The 17418-nt window shown below is 41.1% G+C and overlaps 2 protein-coding genes across 3 annotated transcripts in view; one reads left to right on the top strand and one right to left on the bottom strand.

The window, feature by feature from the left end:
• Window positions 1–8082, top strand: part of LOC109892123 (syntaxin-18) — a 20871-nt gene extending 12789 nt beyond the window's left edge. The window contains exons 4-12 of one of the 2 annotated variants that reach the window (XR_004210207.1): window positions 4254–4331; window positions 4439–4505; window positions 4837–4952; window positions 5780–5877; window positions 6045–6103; window positions 6231–6300; window positions 6423–6503; window positions 6711–7370; window positions 7453–7732. Coding sequence is in view for 1 of the 2 variants with exons in the window: in XM_031826342.1 (XP_031682202.1) it covers window positions 4254–4331; window positions 4439–4505; window positions 4837–4952; window positions 5780–5877; window positions 6045–6103; window positions 6231–6300; window positions 6423–6503; window positions 6711–6806 (665 nt within the window). In the remaining variant the exon portion in view is untranslated. Of the gene's footprint in view, window positions 1–4253; window positions 4332–4438; window positions 4506–4836; window positions 4953–5779; window positions 5878–6044; window positions 6104–6230; window positions 6301–6422; window positions 6504–6710 lie in introns of both variants that reach the window. The other variant, XM_031826342.1, reaches the window with a different exon arrangement.
• On the bottom strand, window positions 8079–17418 carry LOC109892114 (neuronal vesicle trafficking-associated protein 1). The gene is made up of 5 exons (XM_020484538.2): window positions 17220–17418; window positions 16717–16870; window positions 16311–16427; window positions 14583–14693; window positions 8079–9560 (listed from the first exon to the last, which is right to left on the bottom strand). The coding sequence occupies exons 2-5, from the start codon at window positions 16843–16845 to the stop codon at window positions 9369–9371; spliced, it is 549 nt and encodes a 182-aa protein (XP_020340127.1). The 5' UTR covers window positions 16846–16870; window positions 17220–17418; the 3' UTR covers window positions 8079–9368.

Genomic DNA, 17418 nt, shown 5'->3' with positions numbered 1-17418 from the left:
AGAAGAGAGTCGGCCCAAGAATTGAACCCTGTGGCACCCCCATAGAGACTGCCAGAGGCCAAGACAACAGGCCCTCCGATTTGACACACTGAACTCTATCAGAGAAGTAGTTGGTGAACCAGGCTAGGCAATTATTTGAGAAACCAAGGCTATCGACTCTGCCGATGAGGATGTGGTGATTGACAGAGTCGAAAGCCTTGGCCAGGTCGATGAATACAGCTGCACAGTAATGTCTCTTATCGATGGCGGTTATGATGTCGTTTAGGACCTTGAGCGTCCTAAACTGAGGTGCACCCATGACCAGCTCTGAAACCAGATTGCATAGCGGAGAAGGTACGGTGCGATTCAAAATGGTCGGTAATCTGTTTGTTAACTTGGCTTTCGAAGACATTGGAAAGACAGAGTAGGATAGATAAAGGTCTGTAGCAGTTTGGGTCTAGAGTGTCACCCCCTTTGAAGCGGCAGCTTTCCAATCTCAGACGACACGATAGAGAGGTTGAACAGGCTAGTAATAGGGGTTGCAACAATTTCGGCAGATAATTTTAGAAAGAGAGTGTCCAGATTGTCTAGCCTGGCTGATTTGTCTGGGTCCAGATTTTGCAGCTCTTTCAGAATATCAGCTGACTGGATTTGGGAGAAGGAGAAATGGGGAAGGCTTGGGCGAGTTGCTGTGGGGGGTGCAGTGCTGTTGACCGGGGTAGGGGTAGCCAGGTGGCCAGCCGTATAAAAATGCTTATTGAAATTCTCAATTATAGTGGATTTATTGGTGGTGACAAAGTTTCCTATCCTCAGTGCAGTGGGCAGCTGGGAGGAGATGTTCTTATTCTCAATGGACTTTACAGTGTCCCAGAACTTTTTTGAGTTTGTGTTGCAAGAAGCAAATTTCTGCTTGAAAAAGCTAGCCTTGGCTTTTCTAACTGCCTGTGTATATTGGTTTCTAACTTCCCTGAAAAGTTGCATATCACGGGGGCTGTTCGATGCTAATGCAGAACGCCATAGGATGTTTTTGTGTTGGTTAATTGCAGTCAGGTCTGGAGAGAACCAAGGGCTATATCTGTTCCTGGTTCTAAATTTCTTGAATGGGTCATGCTTATTTAAGATGGTGAGGAAGGCATTTTTTAAAATAACCAGGCATCCTCTACTGACGGGGTGAGGTCAATATCCTTCCAGGATACCCGGGCCGGGTCGATTAGAAAGGCCTGCTCGCTGAAGTGTTTCAGGGAGTGCTTGACAGTGATGAGTGATCGCTTGACCGCTGATCCATTACAGATGCATGCAATGAGGCAGTGATCGCTGAGATCTTGGTTGAAAACAGCAGAGGTGTATTTAGAGGACAAGTTGGTTAGGATGATATCTATGAGGGTGCCCGTGTTTATGGCTTTGGGGTGGTACCTGGTAGGTTCATTGATCATTTGTGTGAGATTGAGGGCATCAAGCTTCGATTGTAGGATGGCTGGGGTGTTAAGCATGTCCCAGTTTAGGTCACCTAGCAGCACGAGCTCTGAAGATAGATGGGGGGCAATCAGTTCACATATGGTGTCCAGAGCACAGCTGGGGGCAGAGGGTGGTCTATAGCAGGTGGCAACGGTGTGAGACTTGTTTATAGAGGTGGATTTGTAAAAGTAGAAGTTCAAACTGTTTGGGTACAGACCTGTATAGTAGGACAGAACTCTGCAAGCTATCTCTGCAGTAGATTGAAACACCGCCCCCTTTGGTCATTCTATCTTGTCTGAAAATGTTGTAGTTAGGGATGGAGATTTCAGAGTTTTTGGTGGTCTTCCTAAGCCAGGATTCAGACATGGCTAGGACATCCGGGTTGGCAGAGTGTGCTAAAGCAGTGAATAAAACAAACTTAGGGAGGATGCTTCTAATGTTAACATGCATGAAACCAAGGCTATTGCGGTTACAGAAGTCATAAAAAGAGAGCGCCTGGGGAATAGGAGTGGAGCTAGGCACTGCAGGGCCTGGATTCACCTCTACATCACCAGAGGAGGAGTAGGATAAGGGTATGGCTAAAAGCTATGAGAATTGGTCATCTAGGACGTCTGGAAACAGAGAGTAGGATGTGAATACAGTGCAGGTAAACCTAGGCAGTGAGTGATGATGAGAGAGATATTCTCTAGAAACTTCATTGAAACCAGGTGATGTCATCATGTGTGGGTGGTGGAACTGAAAGATTGGATAAGGTATCATGAGCAGGGCTAGAGGCTCTACAGTGAAATAAGCCCTCGGGCAGATAACGTCGGTATTCCAGTCGTGAAGGCCTGGTGGGGCTCCGCGTCCGTAGTAAAACGAGTCCGGATAGGTGATTGTAGCCCAGGAGTGGCAGATGGAACTCTTCTGCTGGCTAGCTCCGGAATAATTGATGTTTGCTCCGGGACCGACGTAAGCCAATAGTCACTCGGATAGCAGCTAGCTAGCTGCAAGATCCAGGTGTAAATGTCCAGAGCTTGCGGTAGAAATCCAGGGATATGGAGAGAAATAGGTCCGGTATGCTCTGGTCTGAGTCGCGTTGTACCAAACTGGTGATAGCTTTTTGAGCTAAAGGATAGCTGATGACCGCCAACCGTGGTTAGCTGAATACTAACGTTTGCCAGTGAATTGGCTAGCTTCTGTTGTGGTACACTTCAAATATGACTGACAAAATGAGAAGAAAAAAATCCAGAAAATCACATTGTAGGATTTGTTATGAATTTATTTGTAAATTATGGTGGAAAATAAGTATTTGGTCAATAACAAAAGTTTATCTCAATACTTTGTTATATACCCTTTGGCAATGACAGAGGTCAAATGTTTTCTGTAAGTCTTCAGGTTTTCACACACTGTTGCTGGTATTTTGGCCCATTCCTCCATGCAGATCTCCTCTAGAGCAGTGATGTTTTGGGGCTGTTGCTGGGCAACACCGACTTTCAACTCCCTCCAAAGATTTTCTATGGGGTTGAGATCTGAAGACTGGCTAGGCCACTCCAGGACCTTGAAATGCTTCTTTACGAAGCCACTCCTTCGTTGCCCGGGCTGTGTTTTTGGGATCATTGTCATGCTGAAAGACTCGTTTCATCTTCAATGCCCTTGCTGATGGAAGGAGGTTTTCACTCAAAATCTCACGATACATGGCCCCATTCATTCTTTCCTTTACACGGATCAGTCATCCTGGTGCCTTTGCAGAAAAACAGCCCCAAAGCATGATGTTTCCACCCCCATGCTTCACAGTAGGTATGGTGTTCTTTGGATGCAACTCGGCATTCTTTGTCCTCCAAACACGACGAGTTGAGTTTTTACCAAAAAGTTATATTTTGGTTTCATCTGACCATATGACATTCTCCCAATCTTCTTCTGGATCATCCAAATGCTCTCTAGCAAACTTAAGACTGGCCTGGACATCTACTGGCTTAAGCAGGGGGACACGTCTGGCAGTGCAGGATTTGAGTCCCTGGCGGCGTAGTGTGTTACTGATGGTAGGCTTTGTTACTTTGGTCCCAGCTCTCTGCAGGTCATTCACTAGGTCCCCCCGTGTGGTTCTGGGATTTTTGCTCACCGGTCTTGTGATCATTTTGACCCCACGGGGTGAGATCTTGCGTGGAGCCACAGGTCGAGGGAGATTATCTGTGGCCTTGTATGTCTTCCATTTCCTAATAATTGCTCCCACAGTTCATTTCTTCAAACAAAGCTGCTTACCTATTGCAGATTCAGTCTTCCCAGCCTGGTGCAGGTCTACAATTTTGTTTCTGGTGTCCTTTGACAGCTCTTTGGTCTTGGCCATAGTGGAGTTTGGAGTGTGACTGTTTGAGGTTGTGGACAGGTGTCTTTTATACTGATAACAAGATCAAATAGGTACCATTAACACAGGTAACGAGTGGAGGACAGAGGAGCCTCTTAAGAAATAAGTTACAGGTCTGAGAGCCAGAAATCTTGCTTGTTTGTAGGTGACCAAATACTTATTTTCCACCGTTATTTGCAAATAAATTCATTAAAAGTCCTACAATGTGATTTTCTGGAATTCTTTTCTAATTTTGTCTGTCATAGTTGAAGTGTACCTATGATGAAAATTACAGGCCTCTCTCATCTTTTTAAGTGGGAAAACTTGCACAATTGGTGGCTGACTAAATACTTTTTTGCCCCACTGTATATACACGGGACACGACAAGACGAGGACAAAGGGCGTCTGACTGCTATGCCATCTTGAATGATGACGAGACATACTGTATAATACAAAATAATAAGAACCCTTTTGTCCTTTATTGTCGCCCTTCCAGCCGAGAAGCAGGTCATACCGACACAGATCAGAGAGCACAGGGGGGCGGTCCTCGACCTCATCGAGATATATTTGAGAGGTGGGCTCATTGGCGACGTCACAATATATTTGACGTCAGTGCATATTGTAAGTACTTTGTAATAATGTCGACAATGTCGGATTTGTGTTGATCATTCCTGTTTGCAGGAGTATGCAAGCTTTACTCCGAGCAGAGGGCTATAAGAGTGAAGAGAGTGGTGGACAAGAAGAGACTGTGAGTGTTTTAAAGTTATTTATTTATTTATTTTTTATTTAAAGTTTAACAAATTGCAATGTAAGGTTAAAAGTAATCACATCTATTATGGAACAAAATACCTTGAGTTATTAATTTATTGACAGAATTCTTGATTTCGGGGACCGTTGAGTTGAATTCTGACAAATGTATATTCATAACACATCGTTTATTTGTGAATGATTCTTCATTCATTGACAACATTTTGGCAGTAAGCTATCTCCATAATATATGCTGTGACCTTGCCTTGTGTTTTTTTCGGGGGGCTTTTAGGAAGCCTGACCTTGTCTTTGGTGTTTTGATATTACTCCAGGTCCAGACTAGAGCCAGAGCACCACCACAGTAGGGTGGCGGTAGAGAGAAGCTCACCGGCGGAGCAGCACAGCGAGGAGAAAACAGCTAAGGAGGAGAGCAGCGGCAGCGGTGGTGGTGAGTACAGAGACCAAGACGAGTTCCCAAAGAGACTCTGGATGGAAAGAACATATATTTTGAGTCACTACAGCCGACTATTTATATGGTGTTTTGTCTTTATCTACAGCCCCACACATCTCTACATGTAACATGTTATTCTCTGATGGATTTTCATTTATTTACTACTGCCGGTATAATCATTTGACATTTAGCGCTATTTGCAAGTGCCTAAAACTCAAATGTTTGAATGAAAATGGTCGACTTCTGTATTTAAAATAAAGCAAATTGGATAGAGGTAAAGGGATGGTTATGAAAGGAGTGGCTTTGTGTGATAAAGGGAAATGGATAGAGGTAAAGGGATGGTTATGAAAGGAGTGGCTTTGTGTGATAAAGGGAAATGGATAGAGGTAAAGGGATGGTTATGAAAGGAGTGGCTTTGTGTGATAAAGGGAAATGGATGGAGGTAAAGGGATGGTTTTGAAAGGAGTGGCTTTGTGTGATAAAGGGAAATGGATAGAGGTAAAGGGATGGTTATGAAAGGAGTGGCTTTGTGTGATAAAGGGAAATGGATAGAGGTAAAGGGATGGTTATGAAAGGAGTGGCTTTGTGTGATAAAGGGAAATGGATAGAGGTAAAGGGATGGTTATGAAAGGAGTGGCTTTGTGTGATAAAGGGAAATGGATAGAGGTAAAGGGATGGTTATGAAAGGAGTGGCTTTGTGTGATAAAGGGAAATGGATAGAGCGAAAAGTAAATGGCTATGACAGTCACAGGAGTGACTTGAAGTTTGTGTGAGTTTGAAGTGAAGACGGGGTGTATTTCTCCCTTTGTGTTTTCTCCCTGAAGAGCGGAGCGTGACGGAGGTACCGGAGAACAACATGAGCCTGTGGGAGGAGGGCCAGGGCCGTGTGGAGGACGAGCTCTCGCCTGAGGAGATGCAGATGGTATGGAACTATGGAACAGAGATGTTGTGTATGCTTCTATGTGCTCTCCCTCTCTCTCTCTCTCTCTCTCTCTCTCTCTGTGTTACTTATATTATTGCCTTTATGTTGTTGTCTGATGGGTCAGATTCTACACAGCATTTACAATACATGCGTTTCACTCTGTCTAGTTTGAACAAGAGAACCAGAGGCTGGTGAGTGAGATGAGCAACCTAGTAGATGAAGTCAGGTGAGTGTCTAATCAGTCCTTCAGACCATTTTTTTTTACGACTACATTTCTAGATATGACTGAGGTGAAGCAAAGATGAAACAAAGGTGAAAAAGATGAGTCAATCTCCTCCCCGAATGTCTTTCAGGCAAATCGAGGGCAAGGTCGTCGAGATCTCGCGACTCCAGGAGATCTTTGCGGAGAAGGTGCTAATGCAAGTGAGTGACCTCCATTTGGCCATCCCTGAAGGAAAATGCCTCTATTGAAAAGAACGCCCATCCCACTTAATAAAGTGTTATTAGTGTGTGTTACTTATTTCCTGTCGATGCATTGTTCACAGGAAACTGAGATCGACAATATCCATCAGCTAGTTGTGGGAGCCACTGAAAACGTTAAAGAGGGAAACGAGGACATCCGAGAGGTAATGGCAGGTTATGCTAAACAACCCCAGTAGTTTGCCCTACTCATTATACTGTATATTGTTGTATTTATAGATTTCCATTGGATATAACTTTTATAACAATTTTTTTTAAACCAAATATTCAGAACTGACTCTTGAGGTTGCTCGACACAGCCAGTGATCTGTTTTAGCTCTGTATGTTTCATTGTACGCTTAACTTGTTTCCAGGCCATCAAAAACAATGCTGGATTCCGTGTCTGGATCCTCTTCTTCCTTGTCATGTGCTCCTTCTCTCTGCTCTTCCTGGATTGGTACGACAGCTAACCCCCTGAACCTGGCAGAACCAGGAAGTGACATCAGCCCGGGCCTAGCCCTTCATATTGAAGTATATGGTTGGATGGACAGAGTGTTGGGTATAGGACCAGCTTTTCCTAAACCCCCCCCCCTCCCCCAGAAAACTGACCCCAGACCAGTGCTTTGATGACGACTTCACTACATGTCAACCGTACGCGAGCCACTAGAAGTCAGTGTAAATGCATGTTACTAGGTAACTCTTCCTGTTCAGCAAAGCACGCTTTTGGCTGAATACAAAGTGCTGTCATCCACCTGCACTGTGTATATATGGGCAGTCGGTATCGCATACATACTGACCACTACGCTTGTTATTGCATCAACAGCAACTGTCCTCTGCTGTCTTTCTCAAAGGATGGAAGTGGTTTCTGAACTATTAGTCTTTCTTTCTGTATTGAGATCTTGATATTGTACTTATGCTTTGTTGAGATGAAGAAAATGTTTTTTTAAACCCTTGTGGTCTTTCATATGTATTTATTTCAATGGTATGTACACATTTAGAAGATATGAGATAATTAAGCAATAAGGCCCGATGGGGTGTGGGATATGGCCAATATACCACGGCTAATGGCTGTTCTTATCCACGGCGCAACGCGGAGTGCCTGGATACAGCCCTTAGCTGTGGTATATTTTGTCATACCACAGCTTTCAGGGCTCAAACCACCCGGCTAATAATTACTAATATACCATGAGTTAAGGCTAAGCTTTTGCAGATGGGATATTTTCAAGAATAGTTATTGAGTTACAATGAGCGTGTAAGCCTTTTGTTTGTGTGAAGATGGTGGTTATGATCAATCAATGGGAGTATTTGTGTTGGTATAACTTCACATTGCACCTTACACTGCTTGTGTAAAAACCTGGTCCGATCACCAATAAAATGAAGCACTACTTAAGAATGACATTTTCCATTTTTCTTTTCTTATTTCCCCAAATTACAGCAAGAAATCCACACTTTCACTAGTTGATATATTATATGGATTGTACTTCAGCCATTCTCTAGTCTAGACCATGGCAAAACAATAGTATACAGATCTAGAAATCTGGGCCTATGGCATGAACCACAATCCAAATAATTGGCTTTGGAAATGAGCATGAAGGAACTTCATTGCTTTTTTTTAACATATGATGGATTACTCCAAGGTTGATGTGAAATGTGTGCATTTTAATAGATATTTGGTGTACAGTTCAAAGCCAATCCATTTTCCTCAATTGTCCCCAAAAAAACAGCATCAAATGTACTTCTGTTTAAGTCATTGTATCGTTTTTTTTTTAAGCAATGAAGATTTCTCCTGTCAAATATGGTGCTTTTAGAGTTGCACTGCACGCATCCCTCACTCTGGTATATCTGTATGACTTGACTGCCTTTTAGGGTGACTGACTACTACAGAACCCTATTCAATGGCATTACACGTTACATTCAAGAGCAATGCAAAAACATTCAGTATCAACAACAAGACATGGGATATGCTATGCAGTGACAATAAGCATTCACATGCTTTCTGAAGACCTTGACATAGTGCCTGATCAAACAGTGTCCACAATAAAGGTGAGCTCTACAGTCATATGGTGAGCGTCATATTAGGGCCGTGTTCAGTATAGCACAGCGTTGCAAAGTGTTTTGAAACGGAAACAGAAAATGGGCATTTCTTATTGGATAAGTTTAGGTAGTATCTCCCCGTTTCAAAATGTGATCCCCTGTTTCATGCTTACTGAGCAAGACCCAGAATTAAAACTCATCTACACATTGGAGTCATTTGACTTCCAAATAGGACATGATTTTTGATCATCAAAATGCATCTTCAAGTGAGTCATACCCCATTCATCCACAAATAGGGGAGGCAAAACGGTATTTTTTTTTATCAGTCATTTTAGCTGGATCTCAAGGGCTAAACAGGACATTCTCTGACAGTACTTCATGTGTATTTTTGTAACAAAGACAGTCTGCTTGTGTGAAATGCAGAAGCCTTGTAAAGTCATGCGTGCATGTGTGGTTAAACCAGCTCCACAGACACTAGATGGTTCAGTCAGTTTATATTTGGGTTACTGAGATTTTATTCCCCATTTTACTTTGTGTAAAAATACGTTTTGTCAACGAGTATGTGGCAAGACGTGTTTGTGTGCGTGTTCTCACCTCAAATAATTTTAACTAACCGCGGATGCTATTCAAGCAAAACCAATATCCCTCCAACCCCTGTTCCAGTCTGCTTACACAAAGGCATCTGTAAAATAATTGAACTGATTTAAACAATACTTTTTCTGATATATTGCAGTTCTACAATAACAATTAAAACTGGTGCAGCTCAGGAACAATCATTTTAGCTCCAACGCTTTTCCAGATTTGGAGTTTTTCACAGGGCTAGATGGTGATCCTAGTACAGAAGGCTGCAACGTTACAGAACGCTGAGATAGAAACACATTTTGTAGCACACATATGATTAGCGCTCATGTAGAATTGGGCATCAGGTCGGCTCTATTCATTGCAATTGTATCTGTAGCATTCTTAACGTTTCACTTCTCTGAATACAGCCCAGTGGATTAGGCCAGCTTCTGGTGGGTCTCGGTCTCCTGCTGGGTGATCTTCTCCTCTGACATGACGGTCATCCACGGGGACACGGACCGGGTGATGGTCTGCTTGGCCATGTTGTAGTGGTTGATGATGGTGAAGAGACGCCCGCGACCACCAGGGGGGTAGTAGCCGTATATCCCCGCCGGCATGCACCGACCTTGCTGCAAGAGAGAGAGAGATTTTAGCATAGGAACAAGAGGCAGAACTCTACAAATGTTGACAAGATAAGACCTGGAAGTGCTTGTGAAAACCTGTCGCTGAAAAGAAGATAACATCAAGGTGCCAATAATATTTTTAAAAAGGAGAATTGATTCAAGTTCTGTCTTGCAAGTGCAACTGTATGCTGCATTTCTTTTGAAAGAAGGTCTTCATTGGTACCTACAAGAGGCATCCCACTGGGCAAACACGGGTTGTTTCAACATAATTTATCAATGCATTGTGGAATCAATGTGGAAAAGTACATTCGATTTTTTTTAAATATAATCCGGCAGCACCTTTTTCATTTTATTTCAACCAGCGTCGTAAGCATTGAAATAAGAGTAAAACGTAATTATATTGACTAAACCTGACGAACAGGTTGTTACGTCAATCTAATTTCAACATAATCTTCAGAACTATGTATACATTGAAACGTTGGGTGGTTGAAGTTGTTTCATTTTATATTTGATTAGACATTTTATTTGACCATGTTTCAATGTTGAGAGTCAAATTGTATGTTTTAATCAACGTCATTGTTTCCATCATTCTTAAATGGAAGAAGTTTGGAACCACCAAGACTCTTCCGAGAGCTGGCTGCCAGGCCAAACTGAGCGATAAGGGGGGGGATTGAACTCTTTGGCCAAGCGTCACATCTGAAGGAAACCTGGCATCATCCCTATGTTGAAGCATAGTGGTGGCAGGATCATGCAGTGAGGATGTTTTTCAGCAGCAGGAACTGGGACACTAGTCAGGATCGAGGGAAAGATGAATGGAGCAAAGTACAGAGAGATCCTTGATGAAAACCTGCTCCAGAGGACTCAGGATCTCAGACTGGGAAGAAGGTTCACCTTCCAACAGGACAACAACCCTAAACACACAGCCAAGACAATGGAAGAGTGGCTTTGGGACTCTCTTCGGGACTCTTCGACAAGCCAGAGCCCGGACTTGAAGCCGATCGAACATCTCTGGTGAGAACTGAAAATAGCTGTTCAGTAACGCTCCCCATCCAACCTGACAGAGCTTGAGAGGATCTGCAGAGAAGAATGGGAGAAACTCCCCAAATACAGGTGTGCCAAGCTTGTTGCGTCTTACCCAAGAAGACTCGAGGCTGTAATCGCTGCCAATGGTGCTTCATCAAAGTGCTGATTAAAGGGTCTGAATACTTATGTAAATGTGATATTTCAGTTAATTTTTTGTGTAAGTTTGCAAAAATGTCTAAAGACCTGCTTTTACTTTGTCATTGTGGGGTATTGTGTGTAGATTGATGGCGGGAAAAACAAACAATTTAATACATTTCAGAATAAGGCCGTTAACGCAACACAAATTGGAAAAAGTCAAGGGGTCTGAAAAAGTCAATACTTTCCGAATGCACTGTATGTACCCTGCTTGGCTTGGGAAACAAGCTGTGTACGTTTCGGCTGAGCTATCATGCCAAAATGTTCAGACATTGATCAGCTTCCATACTCATTTGCATAGACTACCTACATAACATTGAATAGTTAAAAGTAACTAACTTTTCTTACACAAGTGTATGGGGGCCCGAGGCAGAGAATAATAATTTTAAAAACCGACAGGAGTCCACTTTCAATGTTCAAAATACAGCAGAGAGCATAATTTTGTTTCTAAAACATTATTTTTTTTTAAATAACTCTGGATTAAATCTTATGACAAGCACATACAGGTAACAACCAAAAAAAAGAGCCCCAGAGCCTATGATTTCTTAATCGGGCCACTTATAATGAATACCAGAGATAATATCCAAAGGTAAAAGTTTTTTACTAATATCATGCATTTGGCATCCCATTTATAGGGCTAATGGTAACTACTTCGAACGATCCAATCATCCATGGATCATCCATATGCCATGAACCAATGATTGTCCTTTGGGCAAATCAGATGTCAATGTAGCCTAGATAAACCCAACATCACTCCGAATTTACTTTCACATACAGCTTGTGTAAGAAACGTTAGAAAGAAACGTAATTCTCGGTGACCGATAATATCCGCCGATATTAACCTTTTACCGATGTATTTGTATCGCCGTTTAATCCACCGAGAATGACCGATATTAAATGCGAAGAAAAGTTCTTATTTTTTTTAAATATAATTAAATTCTTGTTGTTGTTGCATTTTATTATTTGTCCTGAAGAGGGCACTCTTTGCATGGCTATAAGCCTATCTTGCTTTGGTGCGCTACAGCAAGACAGGACACTACCACCCTACACAAAGTTACAGCCCTTTAGTGAAGCCAGCGAAATCTGGTGTTATATTTGCTCTTTGCAAAGGGTCTTCCTCAAGATCTGTCATTCCAATTTTTTTAGAGACACTAAAAAAAACATAGCAGGTTACAAAGTAGCGCTTCGTAGCTACGTTTTGATGTATGGACTCATTGTCACTTGATAGGCACTGGTTCAAATTCACGTTTCACTAATCGCCATTTCCATGACGTGTGCTAACTAACTAGCCAGATAACTAGCTGTGTACTTGACGGCGTTCATGGAGGGTTAGTGATATCTGGGATCCTTAGGACATACATTCGTTAAACCCGAACCGTAACCATTTTAAATGTCAACTTCAATGGAGTAGGGACAACCCAAGGATGCCAGATAGCAAGGACCTATCACTGAGGCAACGCTGTGCCAGCGGCGCATTTTGTGATTGATAGTTTTCCTTTCAAGTGACAACTACCAGAATTCAGTGGCAATAGCCTTACAATTGATGAAAACATAGCTAAATAAATAATACATTGAAAATGTGTCCTATGTCGTTTCCCAGCATGAGGCAGCTCAGTTTTCAGAGCTTTGTGAAAAATAGTTTTGCTGGAATCAGTGCAGTTTATCCTCCTTTCACTAGAGTAACAGTTTTTCCATTAAATAATCTCAGCTTTCTGGTGCACCTAAATTCTGTGTGGCACTTACATTAATGTCATTTCCTCAAATTTAAGAAATCAGCTTTCTGAGTATTGTCAAAGGGCTGTTTTAAGCACAATCCATACAGAAAATATATATATTTTTATTCTAGCTATAATAATAGACATATTGGCAGATATGGGTTATCTGCGAATATTTCCACTCTAAAATTTGAATCGTTATCGGTTCCAAAAATCCCATATCGTTCATGCTCTATTTTCAGCTATGCAGGGTCATTTAGGTTGTCTACGCAAAAGAGTATGAAAGCTGATCATTGTCTAAATGTGTTAACATTATAGCTCAGCTGAATCGAACACAGCTTGTTTCCAAAGCTAAACAGGAAACATAGAGGTATGAGTCTGGATGGTAGACTTATTCTCACTGAAGTGCATTACTCCTCATATTCCAGTAGGAGTCCCTGTTCAGTCAGGAATTATTGGACTGTGGCTTCACATTTGATTTAAATATATCTATTTATTTCGGTTGATAGAATGATGTTGAAACAATGACATTGATATAATTTTACTATCAACAGTGAAACAAGGTCAAATGTCGAATCAAATATGAAATTCTACAGAACTTCAACCACCCAATATATATTGATGTATGATTTTTTTTAAATAAACATTTCTACATGGAATTGTCAATGCAATTTCTACATATACATAGTTCTGATGATTATGTTGGAATTAGATTGATGTAAAAACTTGTTAATCAGGTTAAGTCAATGAATTTAAGTTGACGTTTTACCCCAATTTCAATGTTTACAATGCTGGTTGAAATGAGATGAAAACAATCCTGGGCCCGGTTTTCCAAAAGCATCTTAAGGCTAAGTTAATCCTTAGAACTTCTGAGCCGTTTCCCAAAACTGTCTTTATTAACGCTGTACTTGAAATTGCTCGTAATCTAATGCCTGCCTCAGACCCCTCGTAGAACAGCTAAGTGCATCATTAGATCACCATTTACCCACTTTACACATAGAAAATCTCAGCTAAACATAGAATGAAGATGTTTATCTGTCTCTCTGTGACCGCCGAAAACGTCATCGTTGAATGGCCTAAAAAGTGTGCAATGTTTTAACCAAGCAAAGCAAAGATGAATTTGCTTTTTTAATGAAAACTGAAATAGCATAATAATCTAGCTATTATATATTTAGGTTAAATGTTTGACAGCACTTTCGTGTGCAATTGATAGACCTACCTAGCATTAAGCCATTAGGCTACACCTGAGTCTATTCCATATTCGTATCTATTAGACCTATAGACTACTATTATCTAGAAGCTGACGCATTTCGTTGTAACCTAACCAATAACCTAAAGGTCAACATATTAGGTCTATAGCAAAGTCGCTTAACTTGCTACTTCGTGTTTAATTATTCTATTTGTTTAATGATTTAATTGTAGAATATCTGTTAGGCCTACTTGAAGCCCAATTCCTGCCTGCCATTAGGCTACAATGATTTGTTGAGCAATTACGAAAAACCATTGTCATCATATCCTATTTTTAGGTCAAGCTGATATTGTCTATAGCAAACAAACAACTTTTATTCATTCTTGCTCACAGTTTAGACAAACTGAAAAATTCAGATTTTACTTAATCAAAGATTGCTTACAAAAATGGTACGAGTAAACACTTATAACACATGACAAACATAATACAAACACTTACATACATAATAGACTACAGAACATTTATTGTCATGGTGGGAAAGCTATTGTGTAAAAAAATTTAAGAGCAACAGGGAGCTCTTTAGCCTATATTCTGGAATCATTTTCAGCACAATACAGCTCCTGAAGCAACTCAGTTAAGTTGAACTTTGTAACGAGTGCACTGCGTGGTGTTTTGGGAAACGGGTGTGACATCTTCAGAAGTTATTTTTATGATGCATAGTTAAGCCTAAGGTCCATAAGCCTAAATTTCATCACTATCGGGAAACCGAGCCGAGGTTGATGACTTTTTTCAAATCCAATGCATTTTCCACATTGATTCCACGTCACAATACGCTGACAAATTACATTTAAACAACGTTGATTCAACCAGTGTGTGCCCAGTGGGATGCTTACTGTAGTAGCTTACCGTGTACATGAAGCCATCTGGACAGGGCTGCTCATACTGGTAAACTTTATAGACCACCAGAAACATCACGCAGACCAGAAATGCCAAAGCACAAATCACCAGCAGAGTGACCTAGGAAGATGAGAGACACAAACATAATCTCTGGGTTACTGATAGGTCACACTATGCCCAAGCCCAAATCAATCCCTAGACGGCTAGCCACTAGATACTACTCTGTGGTAGACTACTGAACTAGATGGGTGTAAGAAATATGACAGAATCTGCATTTGCCGAACCACAGGGATAGGCGGAGTTATTACTATTTTGCCTCTACCAATCCAATTATTTCATGGCCCGTATTTATAAAGCGTCTCAGTATAAGGAGTAGGCATGCTGATCCAGGAACAGTTTTCCCTTTTAGATCATAATGAATACGTTTACATTGACAGGGGGTGATCTGATCCTAGATCAGCTCTCCTACTCTGAATCACTTTATGAATATGGGGCCAGAGGGCTAATTGCACCTATCCTATTACTTCAGCTCTACTGGGACTCATCAAGACATGTCTAAGGGTTTGATTAGGGAATAGGTATTGGACGTTACACTGAACAGAGTGAGACTCATGATGTCTTTAAAAGAGTAAAAGTACATTGCACTGGCATCTCCAGGGTATTATGCAATGGCTACAGGCGTTTCAAGGAACTGAGGAGGCGGGGAGTGGGAGAGAGTTGTCAGGAAAATCACTTTGTCAATTATGCCAGCCTCAGCTATGAGGCCAGGGCCCATATTCTTAAAGCGTCTTAGAGAAGGAGTGCTGTACTAAGACCAGTGTAATAAAAAAGGCAAAACTGGTCCTAGATCAGCAATCCTACTCTGGAACACTTTATAAATATGGGACCTGATTTTGTCTTGATCACGGGCCCAAACTTAGTGTATTATATCATCGATTTTTATTGACACTGAGGTTTACTAAGAGTTCCTTCTGATTTTCCAGGATGTAGATGATGTCATATTTCTCTATTAGTAGAGTTAGAAACATCTTGCGGAAATCATTAAAGAATTGATATCAAGGGCTGCTCTGCAAAACCAGCATGGAGCCAGACAAAAAAGAAACCAGGTAGGGAATGTCCCTTTCAACTACAGTGTGCATATTGCCTACAGAAAAGTAAATGTCTTGCCCTATCTGATAACAGATTATGCCTTAAGACTTCACATACAAAGATATCAGCATAGCGAGCTGGAAAATACCACAAAGAGCATTTGAGCACTACAGATATAGAAATCAATTGTGCTATGGGATGTCATGGTGTTTTTGATGGACCACTCTTAGATAGTGAGCAGGTGTGGCTTCTTCGGGTGATCTGTAGCCTAGCAATTTGCTTCTCAAAGACCTCGATGTAAACTCATCTGTTGCTGCCATGCTATGTTGTTGTCTTAGGTCACTCGTTATGTACTGTTATGTTGTCTCTCTTGTAGTGATGTGTGTTTTGTTCTATATTTTGATTTAATTTATTTTTAATCTCAGCCCCCGTCCCCGCAGGAGGCCTTTTGCCTTTTGGTAGGCCGTCATTGTAAATAAGAATTTGTTCTTATCTGACTTGCCTAGTTAAATAAAGGTTCAATTTTAAAAAAAACTGAGAAAAAAAAACTGAGTGAGACATGACAATTACAAGACCATTGCCATGGCAACAGTTGAATTAATCAAGGGGGGCTTGGGTTTGGGTGAAGAACAAGACAACATATCTTACTTTGAGTCGCTCAGATACCCCTTCAATGATGCTTATTGAGAAAGCTGCTATCTTGGGTGTGTGCAGCTTGCTCTTCTTGTGCTCCCCATCATAGTCTGTTTTGGTCTTTACCACCACCTGAAACACAATGGCAAATGCCAAGATGTAAATAAATAATGCTGATCATAGGCCTGCACGAAGGTGTAACATTTGTAGGCTATATCCTTCATGTGTGTAATGGTGAATAGATTGATAGATTTTTATTTGAGGCTATTGACAAAATAGTGGTTACGTTTATTTCTATTGGATCCTTAGATGGTCACATTCATATTATTTCATCCTGTAAAAAAAAACTCCATAAAAACATTGACGATGGGTAGAGTAATACTGCACCAATAGGCTTTCAATTCACTCGAATAAATATTACCTTGTCGAGTACAGGGAACTGCAGTTGACTGGCATCTAAGGGTGTTATGAGGGGAATGGTGTCGAATCCATCTTCTGAGACGGTTTTGGCGTTGTTTTTGTCACTTAAATTATTCCCCAATTTAACCATTTTTCGAGACGATAGGGTGTAAAACCTGTTCGGAGAAGGACATGGCGTTCAATAGTGATTGTATGATGAATACATGTAGGCCTATGCGCCGTCTAAATTATGAATGGCATATGATTGTTTTAGTTTTATCTTAACGTAGCCAATCATTTCTGACCTGAAACAAAAACACGCCTGCATTTCAAACCCACTGCAATTGATAACATAGATATGGAACGTGGATTATTTGGTTAATTTCATTATATGATACCAGAAGGAGCGCTCGCAAATAAAACATAATTTGTAGTATCCTTTGGATGTTACTTTCAATTAGCACTTTTTATCATAATAAGAACGATAAACTTGTATATGGCATTGACTAATACATCAACCCTTACCTGCTAACGTTTTTTTTATTTTAATCCTTGTTGATGGTCGTATTTTATTGTTATAACTGAGACCGCCGGTGTAGGTGTGACTCAGCCGATTTAAGATGTTGTATATGCACAATATGGACAAGCTCTAGCTGATGCTCCTCAAAGGCGGACCCTCTGAGCGGATGCTGCTGCTGGCAGCCAAGTGATGTAACAACATTAG

Source organism: Oncorhynchus kisutch, linkage group LG1 (assembly GCF_002021735.2).
Source record: "Oncorhynchus kisutch isolate 150728-3 linkage group LG1, Okis_V2, whole genome shotgun sequence".
NCBI classification, from domain to species: Eukaryota; Metazoa; Chordata; class Actinopteri; order Salmoniformes; family Salmonidae; genus Oncorhynchus; species Oncorhynchus kisutch.
The sequence above is the reverse complement of the archived record's forward strand: the minus strand, read 5'-3'. Positions and strand labels throughout refer to the sequence as shown.

Coding starts and splice junctions, on each gene's coding strand:
- LOC109892114 (XM_020484538.2), bottom strand. CDS start 16,845: ATGGTTAAATTGGGGAATAATTTAAGTGACAAAAACAACGCCAAAACC. Junction 16,428..16,716: donor AGTTCCCTGTACTCGACAAG/GTAATATTTATT, acceptor ATTGTGTTTCAG/GTGGTGGTAAAGACCAAAAC. Junction 14,694..16,310: donor GGGTATCTGAGCGACTCAAA/GTAAGATATGTT, acceptor TCATCTTCCTAG/GTCACTCTGCTGGTGATTTG.